This window comes from Salvelinus sp. IW2-2015, unplaced genomic scaffold (assembly GCF_002910315.2).
Source record: "Salvelinus sp. IW2-2015 unplaced genomic scaffold, ASM291031v2 Un_scaffold1697, whole genome shotgun sequence".
In the NCBI taxonomy this organism is placed as follows: Eukaryota; Metazoa; Chordata; class Actinopteri; order Salmoniformes; family Salmonidae; genus Salvelinus; species Salvelinus sp. IW2-2015.
In genome coordinates, this window is record NW_019943092.1 from 144,757 (window position 1) to 160,936 (window position 16,180).

The 16,180-nt window shown below is 47.5% G+C and overlaps 1 protein-coding gene across 1 annotated transcript in view; it reads right to left on the reverse strand.

The window, feature by feature from the left end:
- Positions 1 to 7,793: 7,793 nt before the first annotated feature.
- LOC112071716 (kinesin-like protein KIF26B) overlaps positions 7,794 to 16,180 on the reverse strand; it is a 23,023-nt gene continuing 14,636 nt past the window's right edge. The window contains exons 5-9 of the mRNA XM_024139157.2: positions 12,463 to 12,634; positions 11,341 to 12,215; positions 10,995 to 11,127; positions 10,551 to 10,812; positions 7,794 to 10,387 (exon numbers count right to left, since the gene is read on the reverse strand). Coding sequence (XP_023994925.2) covers positions 7,794 to 10,387; positions 10,551 to 10,812; positions 10,995 to 11,127; positions 11,341 to 12,215; positions 12,463 to 12,634 — 4,036 coding nt within the window. The remainder of the gene's footprint in view (positions 10,388 to 10,550; positions 10,813 to 10,994; positions 11,128 to 11,340; positions 12,216 to 12,462; positions 12,635 to 16,180) is intronic.

Genomic DNA, 16,180 nt, shown 5'->3' on the forward strand with positions numbered 1-16,180 from the left:
ACGAGGGGAAAAGAGAGAGGGGAGGAGGAGTCAGACAAGAGAGTAGAAGAAGAGAAAGAGAGAGGGAGAGAGAGTAGACAAGAGGAGAAAAGAGAAGAAGGGGGAGAGAGGAGTAGACAGAGAGGAGAGAAAGAGAGAGAAGAGAGGGGGAGAGAGGGTAGACAGAGGAGAAAAGAGAAAGAGGGAAGGAGAGAGGGTAGACAAGAGGAAAGAGAAAGAGGGGGGAGAGAGGAGTTAGACCAGAGGGAAAAGAGAAAGAGGGGAAGAGGAGTAGGACAAAGAGGGGAAAAGAGAAAGAGGGGGGAGAGAGGAGTAACAAGAGGAGAAAAAGAGAAAGAGGGGAGAGAGGGTAGACAAGAGGGAAAGAGAAAGAGAGGGGAGAGAGGGAGTAGACAAGAGGGGAAAAGAGAAGAGACGAAGGGAGAGAGGAGTAGACAAAGAGGGGAAAGGAGGAGAGGGGAGAGAGGAGTAGACAAAGAGGAGAAAAAGAGAAAGAGAGGGGAGAGAGGAGTAGACAAGAGGAGAAAAGACGAAAGAGAGGGGGAGAGAGGAGTAGACAAGAGGAGAAAAAGAGAAAGAAGGGGAGAAGGAGTAGACAAGGGAGGAAAAGAGAAGAGGGGAGAGAGGAGTAGACAAGAGGGGAAAAGAGAAAGAGGGGGGAGAGAGGAGTAGACAAGAGGGGAAAAGGAGAAAGAGGGGGAGAGAGGAGTAGACAAGAGGGAGAAAAGAGAAAGAGGGGGAGAGAGGAGTAGACAAGAGGGAAAAGAGAAAAGAGGGGAGAGAGGAGTAGAGACAAGAGGGGAAAAGAGAAAGAGGGGGAGAGAGGAGTAGACAAGAGGGGAAAAGAGAAAGAGAGGGGGAGAGAGGAGTGCATTTTGTCAGTCCCTCTTATCTGACCACTGTGCTGGAATGTACATTTGCATAGACATTGGCAGACACTTTTTATGAATTCACACACAGGGTAAGAGGTTCTGACTGTCTCTCTGTCTCCCAGGTTATAGAAAGGTCACCCAGACAGATCTGCTCTGACTCACCAAGAGTCACRCATTTGTACCTTATTACTGTCTACTGCAGCAGGGCACAATGGAGAGAGAGAGAAAGCGAGCAAGAGAAAGAGAGCGAGAGAGAGAGAGCGAGAGAAACACCAAATAATGCATGCAAAGCAGAATTAGGCCGATACCCGCTAATTATACAAATCCAGAAAAGAGCAGATACATTTTACAACCACCTAAAAGGAAGTGATTCCCAAACCTTCCATAACAAAGCCATCACCTACAGAGAGATGAACCTGGAGAAGAGTCCCCTAAGCAAGCTGGTCCTGGGGCTCTGTTCACAAACAGACCCACAGGACAGCAACACAATTAGACCCAACCAAATCATGAGAAAACAAAAAGATAATTACTTGACACATTGGAAAAAATTTACAAAAAAACTGAGCAAAATAGAATGCTATTTGGCCCTAAACAGAGAGTACACAGTGGCAGAATACCTGACCACTGTGACTGACCCAAACTTAAGGAGAACGTTTGACTATGTACAGACTCAGTGAGCATAGCCTTGCTATTGAGAAAGGCCGCCATAGGTAGACCTGGCTCTCAAGAGAAGACAGGCTATGTGCACACTGCCCACAAAATTAGAAAGGTGGAAACTGAGCTATACTTCCTAACCTCCTGCCAAATGTATGACCATATTAAAGACATATATTTCCCTCAGATTACACAGACCGACAAAGAATTCCAAAATAAATCACATATTGATAAACACCCATATCTACTGGGTGAAATACCACAGTGTGCCATCATAGCAGCAAGATTTGTGACCTGTTACCACAAGAAAAGGGCAACCAGTTAGGAACAAACACCATTGTGAATACAACCCATATTTACAGTGCATTCAGAAAGCATTCAGACCCCTTCTCCACATTTTGTTACGTTACAGCCTTATTCTAAAATGGATTACATATATTTACACACAACACCCCATAATGACAAAGCGAAAACAGGTTTCTACAATTTTGGTACATACAAACAAAAAAAATATCACATTTACATAAGTATTCAGACCCTTTGCTATGAGACTCGAAATTGAGCTCAGGTGCATCTTGTTTCCATTGATCATTCTTAAGATGTTTCTACAACATGATTGGAGTACACCTGTGGTACATTCAATTGATTGGACATGATTTGGAAAGGCACACACCATTGAATGTCCCCAAGACTACCTTCTAGGTGCCTAGAAGGCCAGCATCTCGGAGTCGCCTCTTCACTGTTGACGTTGAGACTGGAGTTTTGCGAGTCCTATTTAATGAAGCTGCCTGTTGAGGACTTGTGAGGCGTCTGTTTCTCATCTGATTCGATGAAAGATGGAGTTGAATGTCTTTACGCCCATAATTTCATTGAAAGTTATACCAAAGTTTTCTCCATCGTTCTTTACATCATTGATCTTGGCTTCATAATACAGTTTCTTCTTCTTTTTGCTGAGTTTAGTCACATCATTTCTCAATTTGCAGTAAGTCAGCCAGTCAGATGTGTCAGACTTATTAGCCACTCCTTTTGCCCCATCTCTTTCAACCATGCAGTTGTTCAATTCCTCATCAATCCATGGAGCCTCAACAGTTCTAACAGTCAGTTTCTTAACAGATGCATGTTCATCAATAATTGGAAGANATTTCTCAATTTGCAGTAAGTCAGCCAGTCAGATGTGTCAGACTTATTAGCCACTCCTTTTGCCCCATCTCTTTCAACCATGCAGTTGTTCAATTCCTCATCAATCCATGGAGCCTCAACAGTTCTAACAGTCAGTTTCTTAACAGATGCATGRTCATCAATAATTGGAAGAAGCAATTTCATAAATTAATCAAGTGCAGTGTCTGGATGCTCCTCATTAATCACATCAGACCAACAAATATTTGTAACATCATCCACGTAAGAGTCACAGAAAAATATTTTGTATGATCTCTTATACACTATTTTATGCTCAGCTGTTGGAACTTTGGCTTTCCTGGATATAGTCACTATATTGTGATCACTGCATCCAATGGGTACGGATACAGCTTAAGAACAAAGGTCTACAGTATTAGAAAAAAGGTGATCGAAACATGTGGATGATCTTGTTCCTGTAGTGTTTGCAAACACCCTGGTAGGTTAATGAATAACCTGAACCAGATTACAGGCACTGGTTACAGTGAGAAGCTTCCTCTTGAGCGGACAGCTGGATGAAAACSAGTCAATATTCAYMTCCCCAAGAAAGTAGACCTCTCTGTTTACATCACATACACTATCAAGCATTTCACACATATTATTTAGATACTGACTGTTAGCACTTGGTGGCCTATAGCAACACCCCAAAAGAAAAGGCTTTAGATGTGCCAAGRGAACCTGCAACCACAACASTTCAATAACACTTGACATAAGAGCTTCTCTAAGCGWTACAGGGATATGGCTCTGAATATATACAGCAACACCTCCCCCATAAGCATTCCTGTCTCTATAGATGTTATATCCTTGTATTGCTACTGCTGTATTCAAATGGCTAATATAAATGTTATCTGATGTTAGCAAGTTATTGATTTCATGAACCTTATTTATAAGGCTACTTATATTAATATGGGCTATTTTCAGCCCTTTCCTGGGTATCTTATCAGAGAGAGACATAATATGGAGAAGAGCAAACAAATAAAAATAATACATTCAGCAGTCCATTAATCAATTGTTGTGTATAAGTGTGTGTGTGTGTGTGTGTGTGTGTGTGTGTGTGTGTGTGTGCTGCAGGGTTGAAGCTGCAAACCCATAGGCTTGGCTCTCTCATCCCTTCCAGGCTTCTGGGAGGGAGGGTGGACAATGAGCCTGTCACAGCAGATGTAAACAATGTCCCCATGTGCTCTGGCAGCTTTCATGGCTGGGATAAGTTCTTTCCTCTTCTGGRGCACATCTTCAGGATAGTCCTGGTTGAGGAAGATATACATTCCTCTCAAGTTCTTAGTTCTTTCCAGAACAGCTACCTCATCCTCCAACCTCAGGAACTTGACCACTATGGGCCTGGGCCTGTCACCTGGGCCTGTCACCTGGGCCTGTCACCTGGGCCTGTCACCTGGGCCTGTCACCTGGGCCTGTCACCTGGGCCGGTGGTGGGTCTTCCAGTCCTGTGGGCGCGCTCCACCTTAATCTTCCTGTGGTCCATCTTCAGTTTCTCTGAGATCATTTCCCTCACCTCAGACTCCATCCAGGTCTCATGTAGAGATTCTGATATTCCGTCCACAACCATGTTGTTCCGCCTCGATTGTCCCTCGAGATAAACAAATTTCTCTGTCATTGTTATCATGGATTCAGATACAGAACTGCTGTTCTCTCTCAATGACTTACAGATTGCTGTCATCTTGCCGTTCTCCTGTTTAAACACATAGAGCTGAACCTGGGAGAACTGCAAACTGTTCTTCAGGTCCTGGACCTCTCTGGTCAGGTCGTCCATTCTTTTATTAGTTGAATCCACCTTGAAGCTATTTTCTTGTTGTACTAACTACTGCTTATATAACTATTTTTCTTCGTTTAAAAGACCCTTCACCTCTGATAGAGACGCCACTGTCCTCAACGGTACTCCCACCGGCTTTGGTCTTTGTCATGGTAGCAATGTAGGTTACGCTGTTACTCCTCTCAGTTCCAGACAGGACAGGTTATACTGTTACTCCTCTCAGTTCCAGACAGGACAGGCTTTACGCTGTTACTCTCTCGCAGCTCCAGCAGGACAGGTTACGCTGTTACTCCTCTTCAGTTCCAGACCGACAGGTTATACTGTTACTCCTCTCAGTTCCAACAGGACAGGTTACACTGTTACTCCTCGCAGCTCCAGACAGGACAGGTTACGCTGTTACTTCCTCTCAGTTCAGACAGGACAGGTTACGCGTTACTCCTCTCAGTTCCAGACAGGACAGTGTTACGTTACTCTCGCAGCTCCAGACAGGACAGGTTTACTGTTACTCCTCTCAGTTCCAGACAGGACAGGTTATACTGTTACTCCTCTCAATTCCAGACAGGACAGGTTATACTGTTACTCCTCCAGTTCCAGACAGGGCAGGTTATACTTTACTCTCTCAGTTCCAGACAGACAGGTATTACTGTTACTCCTCTCAGTTCCAGACAGGACAGGTTATACTGTTACTCCTCTCAGCTCCAGACAGGACAGGTTACGCTGTTACTCCTCGCAGCTCCAGACAGGACAGGTATCGCTGTCTCCTCTCAGTTCCAGACAGACAGGTTAATACATGTTACTCCTCTCATTCCAGACAGGGCAGGTTATACTGTTACTCCTCTCAGTTCCAGACAGGACAGGTTATACTGTTACTCCTCTCAGTTCCAGACAGGACAGGTTATACTGTTACTCCTCTCAGCTCCAGACAGGACAGGTTATACTGTTACTCCTCTCAGTTCCAGACAGGACAGGTTATACTGTTACTCCTCTCAGCTCCGACAGGGCAGGTTATACTGTTACTCCTCTCAGTTCCAGACAGGACAGGTTATACTATTACTCTCTCAGCTTCCAGACAGGGCAGTTATTACTGTTACTCCTCTCAGCTCCAGACAGACAGGTTATACTGTTACTCCTCTCAGTTCCAGACAGGACAGGTTATACTGTTACTCCTCTCAGTTCCAGACAGGGCAGGTTATACTGTTACTCCTCTCAGCTCCAGACAGGGCAGGTTATACTGTTACTCCTCTCAGTTCCAGACAGACGTTATACTGTTACTCTCTCAGTCCAGACAGGGCAGGTTATACTGTTACTCCTCTCAGTTCCAACAGGGCAGGTTATACTGTTACTCCTCTCAGTTCCAGACAGGACAGGTTACACTGTTACTCCTCTCAGCTCCAGACAGGCAGGTTTTACTGTTACTCCTCTCAGCTCCAGACAGGACAGGTTATACTGTTACTCCTCTCAGCTCCAGACAGGACAGTTATACTGTTACTCCTCTCAGCTCCAGACAGGGCAGGTCGCAGGGAAGATTGAAAGCAACAACAACCAGCAGGGATCTAGACAGCCTAAACACGGGACAATGTGCGGTCCCACTAGTAGGAACCAGCTAACCACATCGCAGGCTGCTTTCAAGCCCTCAAGAAAACCCTGTTAGCTTGAAAGGCAGCTCGCTAGCAGCTAGGCTAGATGCTACGCTAAATAGCTGCTCAGACACGGCCTTGGTCAGCAGGATCACTGAACAGAGAGTAGCAGTCCCAGCAACTGATGCCAATTGTGTCGCGGGATCCAAACTCAAAAGTTAGCTACTAAGAAACTTTTCAAAACACTTTGAAAAGAACAAACTTTCCAAAACAACAAACTGGAATCTTCCTCGTTCCGCGTCTAAAATGTCTTTATTCCTTTGAACTTTTTGATGTTTACTGTCATTTTATTATTGTTTATTATCTATTTCACTTGCTTTGCCAATGTAAACATGTGTTTCCCATGCCAAATAATACCTGAATTTAATTGAATTGAGAGAAAGAGAGAGTGAGAGAGAGAAAATACAATTTTCCAGAAAAAAAAGCAACCATACATAAGACCCTTAACTGGAAACCTATGTAACATATTTTCCCATGCAAGCCTCTCTCTATCCTCCATCCCCCTTCCTCTCTCTCTCTCTCTGCTAGAGCAGCCACAGGCAGGGTTCTGCTAGTCTAAATCAACCATAGACAAGCCTGATCACTGTTCCCTCTCACTGTACCTCTGGATGGTGGGGTGGGTGGGGGGTTGAGGGGATGTAGGGCAGCTTTGGAGGTAGAGGATGTCAAGGGGGCCCAGCCTACAAGGGGAGGAGGGTAAGGGGGGAGGAAGGGCGAGGTAGAGGAAGGGAGAAGTAGAGGAAGGGAGAGAGAGCAAGGTAGAGGGAGAGAGAGCAAGGTAGAGGGAGGAAGGAAGGGAGAGGAGGAGGAGGGAAGGAGGAAGGGAGAGGGAGGAAATAAGGGAGAGGAGGAAGGAGAGAGAAGGAAGGAGGAAGGAGAGGGAGGAGGAAGGGAGAGTAGGAAGGGATGAGAGGAAGGGAGAGATAGGAAGGGAGAGATAGGAAGGGAGAGATAGGAAGGGAGAGAGGGAGGAAGAGGGAGGAATGAAGAGGGTACATTGGTTTCCTGGGTCCACCCACCATGGAACCCTGCCGTCTGTCTGCCCAAAGAGACCACTCTCACTACCAACCTCTCAGGAGAGAGGAGGGATGAGGTGATGAGAGAGGGTGAAACTGATATTGTTATTTTTTTCTATTCAAGACAGAGTATGCACTGGAGGTTGAGTATGTGAATGCTAGCTATGTTACTAGGGTTCGTGTTAGTTTAACCATTTGTTGAACATCTATGAACCATCTGTAATGGGACTGAGCAAATAAAGTGTTAACCGTTTAATAAAGAAGTAAAAAAGACAATTTCAGTGGTGTATAATAATGGAACAGAGAAAAAAAAACAAAGGAAAGGAAGCCCTATGAGCAAAAGATATAACTGGGAAGCAGTATTAATATAACTGGGAAGCAGTATTAATATCACTGGGAAGCAGTTTAATATCACTGGGAAGCAGTATTAATATCACTGGGAAGCAGTATTAATATCACTGGGAAGCAGTATTAATATCACTGGAAGCGACGAGTATTAATATTCACTGGGAAGCAGTATTAATATCACTGCGGAAGCAGTATTAATTAACTGGGAAGCAGTAATTAATATACTGGCAAGCAGTATTAATATAACTGGGAAGCAGTATTAATATAACTGGGAAGCAGTATTAATATAACTGGGAAGCAGTATTAATATAACTGGGAAACAGTATTAAAGGAGCTGACCTGTGCTGTTGTTCTTCTTCTTGTTGTTCTTGAGGCTGCGGCGGCTGCTGCTGGTGGCTGAGCTGTGTTCACTCAGAGAGTCCTGGGCAGAGGAGGTGCTTCCTGTGGCCTCGCTGTCCCTCAACATGCTCTCATAGCCACTGCTGCCCCCGCTGTGGTAGAACAGGGCTGTCTTCCCCATGGCCGGGGGCAGCTCTCCACTCAGAACACTGCTGTTGTCACTGGCATGACCGCTGCTGCAGCGATGCGGCCGCCTGGGCGCTGTGATCTTACTGTAGGGAGACGGGAGGGTGTGGACTACCAAAGGTCTCTCCTCTCCCTGTGCCCCGYCACCACCTCCACCCCCTCCAGCGCCCCTCTCCTCCCCAGCCTCGGAGCTTCCTCCTCGGTTGTGACCAGCGGATCGAGAGCCTCCGCTGCCCTGGAGCAGCTCGGAGATGCGTCCGTTGACGGCTCTCAGAGGCAGCTTGGCGGCCAGGTCTCCCCCTCGGTTGCGACTCAGAGACTGGGTGGACCAGGAGCCAGAGCTGGGTGCCTGGTTCTGTCCCTGACCGTGGGTGGAGGTCTGACCCTGAGCCTGGGGCTTGCCGTTGGGAGGCAGACTGGAGCTGCGGTTGACAGACTGGGGCAGAGACTTGGTGGAGAAGCTGAGTGRCTTGGTGCTGGAGGCTGACAGGCTCCGGGCCTTAGGGCTGGCCATCAGGAGCTTGCTGACCGCTGAGATCTTGGACTGGCTCGACTTGGGTGACTGGGGAGCGCTGCCAGGGCTGTTACCGGAACCGTTTCCTTTAGGGGAGGAGGATGACAATGAGCCGCCACGGGTGAGGCTGCGTCCGGTACGGGGCATGGTGCAGTCCCCCCTCCCCCTTCCGGCTGCCACCTTCCAGCCCAATGAGCTGAGGGCCTCCCCCCTCTCCAAAGAGAGGCAGTCGTAGTGGGGGCCATGAGAGCTGTGACCTCCATGGGACCGACCCAGAGAGTTGGTTCTGTTAGCCAGTTGCTCTAGTTTAGCACTGAATAACCTGCTGCTCTCCACATTACACCCCTTCTGTTTCCCTCCACCTCCTCCAAGCACGCCCAGGTCCTCCGGGGTACTCCTCAAGAAGGAGAGGCCATGGCTGGCTGCGTGCATGGGGCTGAGGGGGCCTCCTGCCCTGTTCTTCTGGTCCAGACTGGACTTGCGTACTGGTGGCAGCGGTGGGATACCTTTCTGGCGGGAAAACAGGCCATGTTTCCCGGAATACCCCCTTCGGTCCAGGGTCGCCCTGGGACTACAGGGGGTGGAGGAGGTGACCCCCAGGCCTCGGTACTCCCCCCCTCCTCCGTTAGCGTCGTAGCGGAGTGGGTCCTCATATAGGCCGTCGTGGCGGTTGAGCCGGTGCCAGCCACGGGGCAGACTGGCGGTGCGCAGGATGTCGGCAGAGTAGACAGGAGTCACCAGACACTCCCCAGAACTGACCAGCACCATCTCAGAGCTGTCCACTACCCTCTTACAGGAGTCTGGAGAGGAGATGGCCTCCCCGCTGCTGGAGCTGTGACGGTCCCCTCCATAGCCACTGTCCACCCTACTGGCCCTATCGCCCTGGGGCCAGGCCTGGCTGCTCTTAGCTGGGTCTGTCTTGACTGGTGGATCCACCACCCACTTCTCTGGCTTCATCTCACACACCAGCTCCTTGGGCCTCACGTCCACCCCGTCTCTCTTCATCCAGGGGTCATCGAAGCTGAGCTCGCTGGACATGGAGGCCAGGACCAGSGCTGGGGCAGTCTTGGCTGGGTCCTTGGGCAGCAGGTGAGTCCTGGTAAGGGAGGAGAGTATGACCATGGGTTTGACGGCCACACAGGGGTGGACTGTAATGTTGGTCTTGAAGGGGAGGAAGTTGCTGGAGGCCCCCAGGGTCTGCATGTCAGAGAGGGAGATGGTGGTCTTACCCAGGGAGGGGGGCAGTCTCTTCAGCCTCTCTTTAGTCTCTTTCCCTTTTACATCTCCAGACAATGCTACTTCACTCTCAGGAGTCTTCCTTCGTCCATAACCCAGGGACGCCTCGTCCTGCTCCTTTGCCCCACAGAGAGGGACCTGTGTGGGGTCTGGTTCGGCCAGAGCCTCCCCGTGTCCATGAGACTGGCTGAAGCTGTGCAGAGATTGATCTCCGTCGCTAACAACACTCAGGTCACTTAGCCACGATGAGATGGATGACCGTCGGCTAGGCACCGCCGCCATCGCCTCTCCTTCCACATGAAGCTTTGCCATGCTGACCTCCGCCATGGCGATCACTCCGGCGACGGAGGCGGTTGTTATGGGGATCACCCTGGTGGTCGTAGCAATGACAGTAGTGTTGATTCCATAGCGCTCCAGGTCCTCGCTGATGCTGCTGTTGATGGAGATAGGGCGGGACCCCGAGTCCAGGGCAGTGACGGAACAGTCGCTGCTGAAGCTAATGATGCTGGTGGGACGGCCGCCACTCTCCAGCAGGCCCCGGACCTCCAGCCCCTCCTTACACCCCAGGGTGAACACCAGCTCGTCTTCCTCCAGAGAGCTAGGGTCGGCTGGGATGGAGGAGTGGTTGGGGGCTGGAGCTGGGGCTATGGGAGGTAGTCGAGAGATGGGAAGAAGAAAGAGGGAACAGACAAGGAAAGGACAGCAGGGAAAAAGAGAGAAAATGTAAGGAAACCAGTATCATACGTGAAAACCTTCTTCAAAAACGATTGTATCAGTCACAGTAACAGAATGAAGAGTAAGACTTACTATCCCTGCGTCCATCCAGAGGAATCTGAGGAACATTCTCATCACACAGCGTGTCAGCCGACCCCAGGCTAGCAGACGAGGAGTTGGTCCGTTTGAGGACCCAGGGACTCATCCCCGCGGGGGAGGTTCTGGACAGGGACACCGGCTGCAGCAGGGACTCTGTAGAGGACCTCACACTGTCTGCAGCCAGGCTGTCTGCAGTAGACAGACTCTGGCAGGACAAGGGGGGCGTTCCCGGCATCACACCCTTCTGGGTGTAGACCTGGATAATAATCATTATCATATATTGGATTATGTAGCTCTTTTCAATGACCCAAAGATGCTTTACGGTGATGCAGTACATTTTCATGAAAATGCATTTTATGAGGTCAGTGTTAAAACTCAACACAATAATTGTATAAATACAACCAAAGACAGTAGAGGTGTCAAAGCCAGATAGTGTACCTTGCAGCGCTGTGAGGGTGAGGAGGGAGGTCTGTAGTCAGAGGTCTTGGTAAGAGATGCGATGCCCAGCCGAGGAGAGCCCAGGGGGCGGGGCTTACCATCACTGCTACTGCCCGCGCTCAGAGACTCACGACTGTCAATCAAATAAAAAGGAATAGAAATATAAAAAAAATGGAAGATATTAAGAACAAACATACCTTCAAGATACATAAAAATTATAAATCAGTTGATAAAATTATACAAATGTAATGTAGGTTTTGTGTTGTGTTTCGTGTGGATTCCAGAGAGTAGCTGTTGCAGTGTAACAGCTAATGGGGATCCAAACAAACAAACAAATAGTTCTTACCTGTCATGGAGGCTGGCACTCTTGGCCCTCTGTAGAGGGTTGGTGTTGGTATGTCCTGCTCCACTGCTACCCGTCACACTGCAGCTGCCGGTCAGGCTCAGACTCTCTATCATGGTCTGGGCCAGTTCTGCCTCCTCCACCACCTCCCTGATCTCCTGGAGCTGCTGGTCGTTGGACATCCTCCTGAGGGGCTCTACTTTCTCCACCCCCCCTTCTTTACGCTCCGTCTCAGACCCTGGGGGAACCAGGGTGTCGGGCTTAGCCCCRCTGTTAGCCGGCACCTCCTCGAAGGGGAGCTTTGCCACCTCCTCGCTCCCGTCGATACACTCCAGACGCTCCTGCAGCTCAGCGAAGGTGTTGCACTTCAGGCACTCCGCCCCTTCCTCTGGCACGGGGGGCAGGGGATGACCCAGGGGCTGGAGGAGAGGGAGTGGGGGCTGGAGGAGGGGGAGCGGGGGCTGGTTGACGGCGTTGAGGGGCTCGGTAGGCAGGGTAGTGGGCTGGGTGTGTGTCTGTGTAGGGACAAGCTGAGCCTGGGGGAGTACTGTCTGCTGCTGCAGAGGCGGCGTAGTCGGCTCGACGCCAGACTCGGCTTTGCTCTTCAGCAAAACAGGGACGATGGGGACGAACTCTGGCGGTCCCTCATTGTCGGTCAGCTCACGGTCCGAGATGGCACCCCCATTGGGACCCACATAGATGACAGTGTCACAGGACTGCTCGCTGCTGGAGTAGTTGTCTGGGTCGCTGGAGAGGTGCAGCAGAGGCAGGTCTGAGTCTGCAGAGCTACGGGAGTGGAACGGTCTCAGGTGAGTGGGGCGACGCATACGCCCCTCCTCACACGAACTCTCACCCCCTGACGAACTGGACGTGTATTGCTGAAAGAGAGAGGGGGATGTGAAAATGGATGAGAGAAAAAAACATTTGTTTAAATAAACCAATTAGAATTTAATTGACCTATCATTGTAATACTGTCATCAAGTTACATTAATACTGAAAGTAAACTTCTTTACTGAAATATCAATACGGACATATAGAAAAAAGAACTGAAAAAGAACTGTGAAATGTATTAGCAATGTAATGTACTGGTTGTTTGAATGACTGATTAAATGATCATGTATGTACCATGCTGACTTTGGTCTTCTTCTTCTTCATGCGGAGGAGGCGCGAGGCGATCTGGATCGTGGAGAGCGTGTCAGAGAAGTTGCTAGGCGACGAGGAGATGTGAGCGATCATGGTAGTCCGGCAGTTCATGTTGCCCAGCGACTCTCTCAGTAGCATGGACAGCTTACTGTCCCTGGAACACACACACGTTACATCACACACACACACAAACACACATACAGTACGTAAAGGCACACACACACACACACACACACACACGGGAGGTTTACCAATGCCTCACTAAGAAGGGCACTGATTGGTAGATGTGTAAAAAATTAAAAAGCAGACATTGAATATCCTTTTGAGCATGAAGAAGTTATTATGTTTCACTTTGGATGGTGTATCAATACACTCAGTCACTACAAAGATACAGGCGTCCTTCCTAACTCAGTTGCCGGAGAGGAAGGAGACCGCTCAGGGATTTCACCATGAGGCCAATGGTGACTTTAAAACAGTTAGAGGGTTTAATGGTTGTGATAGGAGAAAACTGAGGATGGATCAACAACATTGTCGTTACTCCATAATACTAATATAAGTGACAGAGTGAAAAGAAGGAAGTACAGAATACAAATATTCCAAAACATACATCTTGTTTGCAACAAGGCCCTAAAGAAATACTGTGAAAAATGTGGCAAAGCAATTTACTTGAGTGTTATGTTTGGGGCAAATCCAAAACAACACATTACTGAGTACTACTCTCCATATTTTCAAGCAAAGTGGTGGCTGCATCATGTTATGGGTATGCTTGTAATCATTAATGACTGGGGAGTTTTTTAGGATAAAAAATAAATGGAATGGAGCTAAGCACATGCAAAATCCTAGAGGGAAACCTGGTTCAGTCTGCTTTCCACCAGACACTGGAAGATTAATTCACCTTTCAGCAGCACAATAACCTAAAACACAAGGCCAAATCTACACTGAAGTTGCTTACCAAGAAGACAGTGAATGTTCCTGAGTGGCCGAGTTAAATCTACTTGAAAATCTATGGCAAGACCTGAAAATGACTCCGGAGATGCGAAGGTTGAGAGCCATGCGTCCTCCGAAACACAACCCATAAGCCGCACTGCTTCTTGACACAATGCTCGTTTAACCCGGAAGCCAGGCGCACCAATGTGTCGGAGGAAACACCGTACACCTGGCAACCGTGTCAGTGAGCATGCGCCCGGCCCGCCACAGGAGTCTCTAGAGCGCGATGGGACAAGGAAATCTCAGCCTGCCAACACCCTCCCCTAACCTGGACAACGCTGGGCCAATTGTGCGTCGCCTCATGGGTCTCCCGGTCGCAGCCGGCTGCGGCACAGCCCGGGATCGAACCCGGATCTGTAGTGACGCCTCAAGCACTGCGATGCTGTGTCTTAGACCGCTGCGGCACTCGGGAGGCCCAGGGGTGTGAATACTTATGTAAATTTGATATTTCTGCATTTCATTTTCAATACATTTGTAAACATTTCAAAAAATGTTTTCACTTCCTCATTATGGGTTATTGTGTGTAGATGGTGGAGAGGAAAAACATTTCATCCATTTTGAATTCAGGCTGTAACAACAAAATGTGGAAAAGGTCAAGGGATGTGAATACTTTTTGAAGGCACTGTAGCTACTTTTTTMAGGATAAATGTACTTACTATGACTGTGATATGGTTGTCCCACCTAGCTACCTTAAGATGACCTCCAGATCAGAGCATTAGCTCCAGTGAATCTCCCTGGCTGGAGCAGATGGGACAGGGGCTACAGGTAGGACTGTGTGTCTATTTAACGCTCTCCCTGTCCTGTTTGTTAGTTATAGGGTTAATTGTCTCTGTGTGTGTGTGTGTAATGTGTATACACGTGTTAACTTCTGTACGCTGTTTGGGACCCTCAGGGCTGAATGGAGCTCAGGTTCCTCTGTGGCTCAATACCTCATGCTGCTGTCCTCCTTTTATAAAAACACAGCCCCCAGCCAGCCAGCTCCCATCCCCACCACACACACACACACACACACACATTTACACAACATCACACAAACACACACACACAACACACACACAACACACACACACACACACACACACACACAGCTATCCCATCCTTTTTTCTCAGATATCTCCCTCTTTTCATCTCCTCAACTATCCTCCATATTCTCCTCTCCTCTTTCTCCCTTTTATCGTACATGATGTCGTCTTTTTCTCCTTCTCTGTAGCTCGGTTTCCATCCAATTGGCGACAGATGTGAATATTCTCAAATCTGCATYAATAAAATATGCACATTTTCCCACCAGAGATGCGTTTCCATTAAATTGACTTGTTGCGGATAAAAGTCTGCGTGTGATGACGTAGTGAACATAAACATTACTTGTGTGGTCAAATTCCCATGTATCGAATAAAAAAGACAAGTTTTCAACTCTACTGATGGTTTTCTCACAGAAAATGTTGCGTTATATATGCACCCACTGGCCTCGGCTCTAACCAACAGCTGGCAGATACAGTGCAGGTATAGCAGGTATAGCCTACTACATGATGAGATTACTATGGACAAAAGAGACAGATTTTATTTGTCAAATGGCAGCCAAGCATCATGTCACCAGAATAAAACCCTGGATAGTTATCAGAAAGGAGCATCAAGCTCATCACCGTATACTTTCACCTCCCTGTGAAGTTCATCCTAACTCATTTAATCTGTAGCCTAATAAACTGCATGGTTTCCCAAGTCGTAGTGGGAGGACTACACACCATGTCATCGCGTGACTCCAAGTTTACTTCAGTATGATGGTTATTATATAAATATTTGAAAGCATTACCACCTCCATATCTCGCATTAATACATTTTACCGACACATAAAGATCCCACCTTTTTTAGCGTATTTTGTTTTGTCAACATTTTTCCTCTGACATTTACTTGCATAAAAAGGTTGGATGGAAACCTGGTTACTGCCCCATTTCTCTCCCACCCTCTCCCTGTTTCTCTCTCTCCCCTTCGCTCTCTCTCTCTCCCACCTTCTCTCTCCATCCCTCTCTCTTTGCCTTTCTCTCTCTCTCTCTCTGCCTCATTGAGTCATGTCATTAGTCTTCATCAAATAAGCGTTGATAATTTTATCTTCCTCGTCTGACATTTCAATCATCTCTTAATTGATCTCATGAAGGAGGGTAGAAAAGAAAGAAAGAGGAAATGGAGCTGCGAGTATTTAAGTCTAATTAAATTAAGCATAAAATCAGTGATTTGTGCAGAACAGGTTTTATATTAATTTATGGTGCATTCCAGTAACTTACATTACACTCCCTGCAAATGGCCCCAAACTATAATTATGTATGTATATATATATATATATATACAGTGGGGAGAACAAGTATTTGATACACTGCCGATTTTGCAGGTTTTCCTACTTACAAAGCATGTAGAGGTCTGTAATTATTATCATAGGTACACTTCAACTATGAGAGACGGAATCTAAAACAAAAATCCAGAAAACATTAATGCCACACTGATCAATCATAGAGAAAATGTCATTCTGTACATTATTAATATAGAAATTCATGTTAGTTATGCAGAATTAAGCAGGGGCATACAGGAATCATTGTGCTCGTGTGTGGAATGATCTGCATATTTAAGCTTTCTGTCTATTAATATATCTACAATACATTAGAGCAGGTTTAAACCCAACTGTATTCATATGTTTAAAGTTAATATTAATATTACATTGATGTGA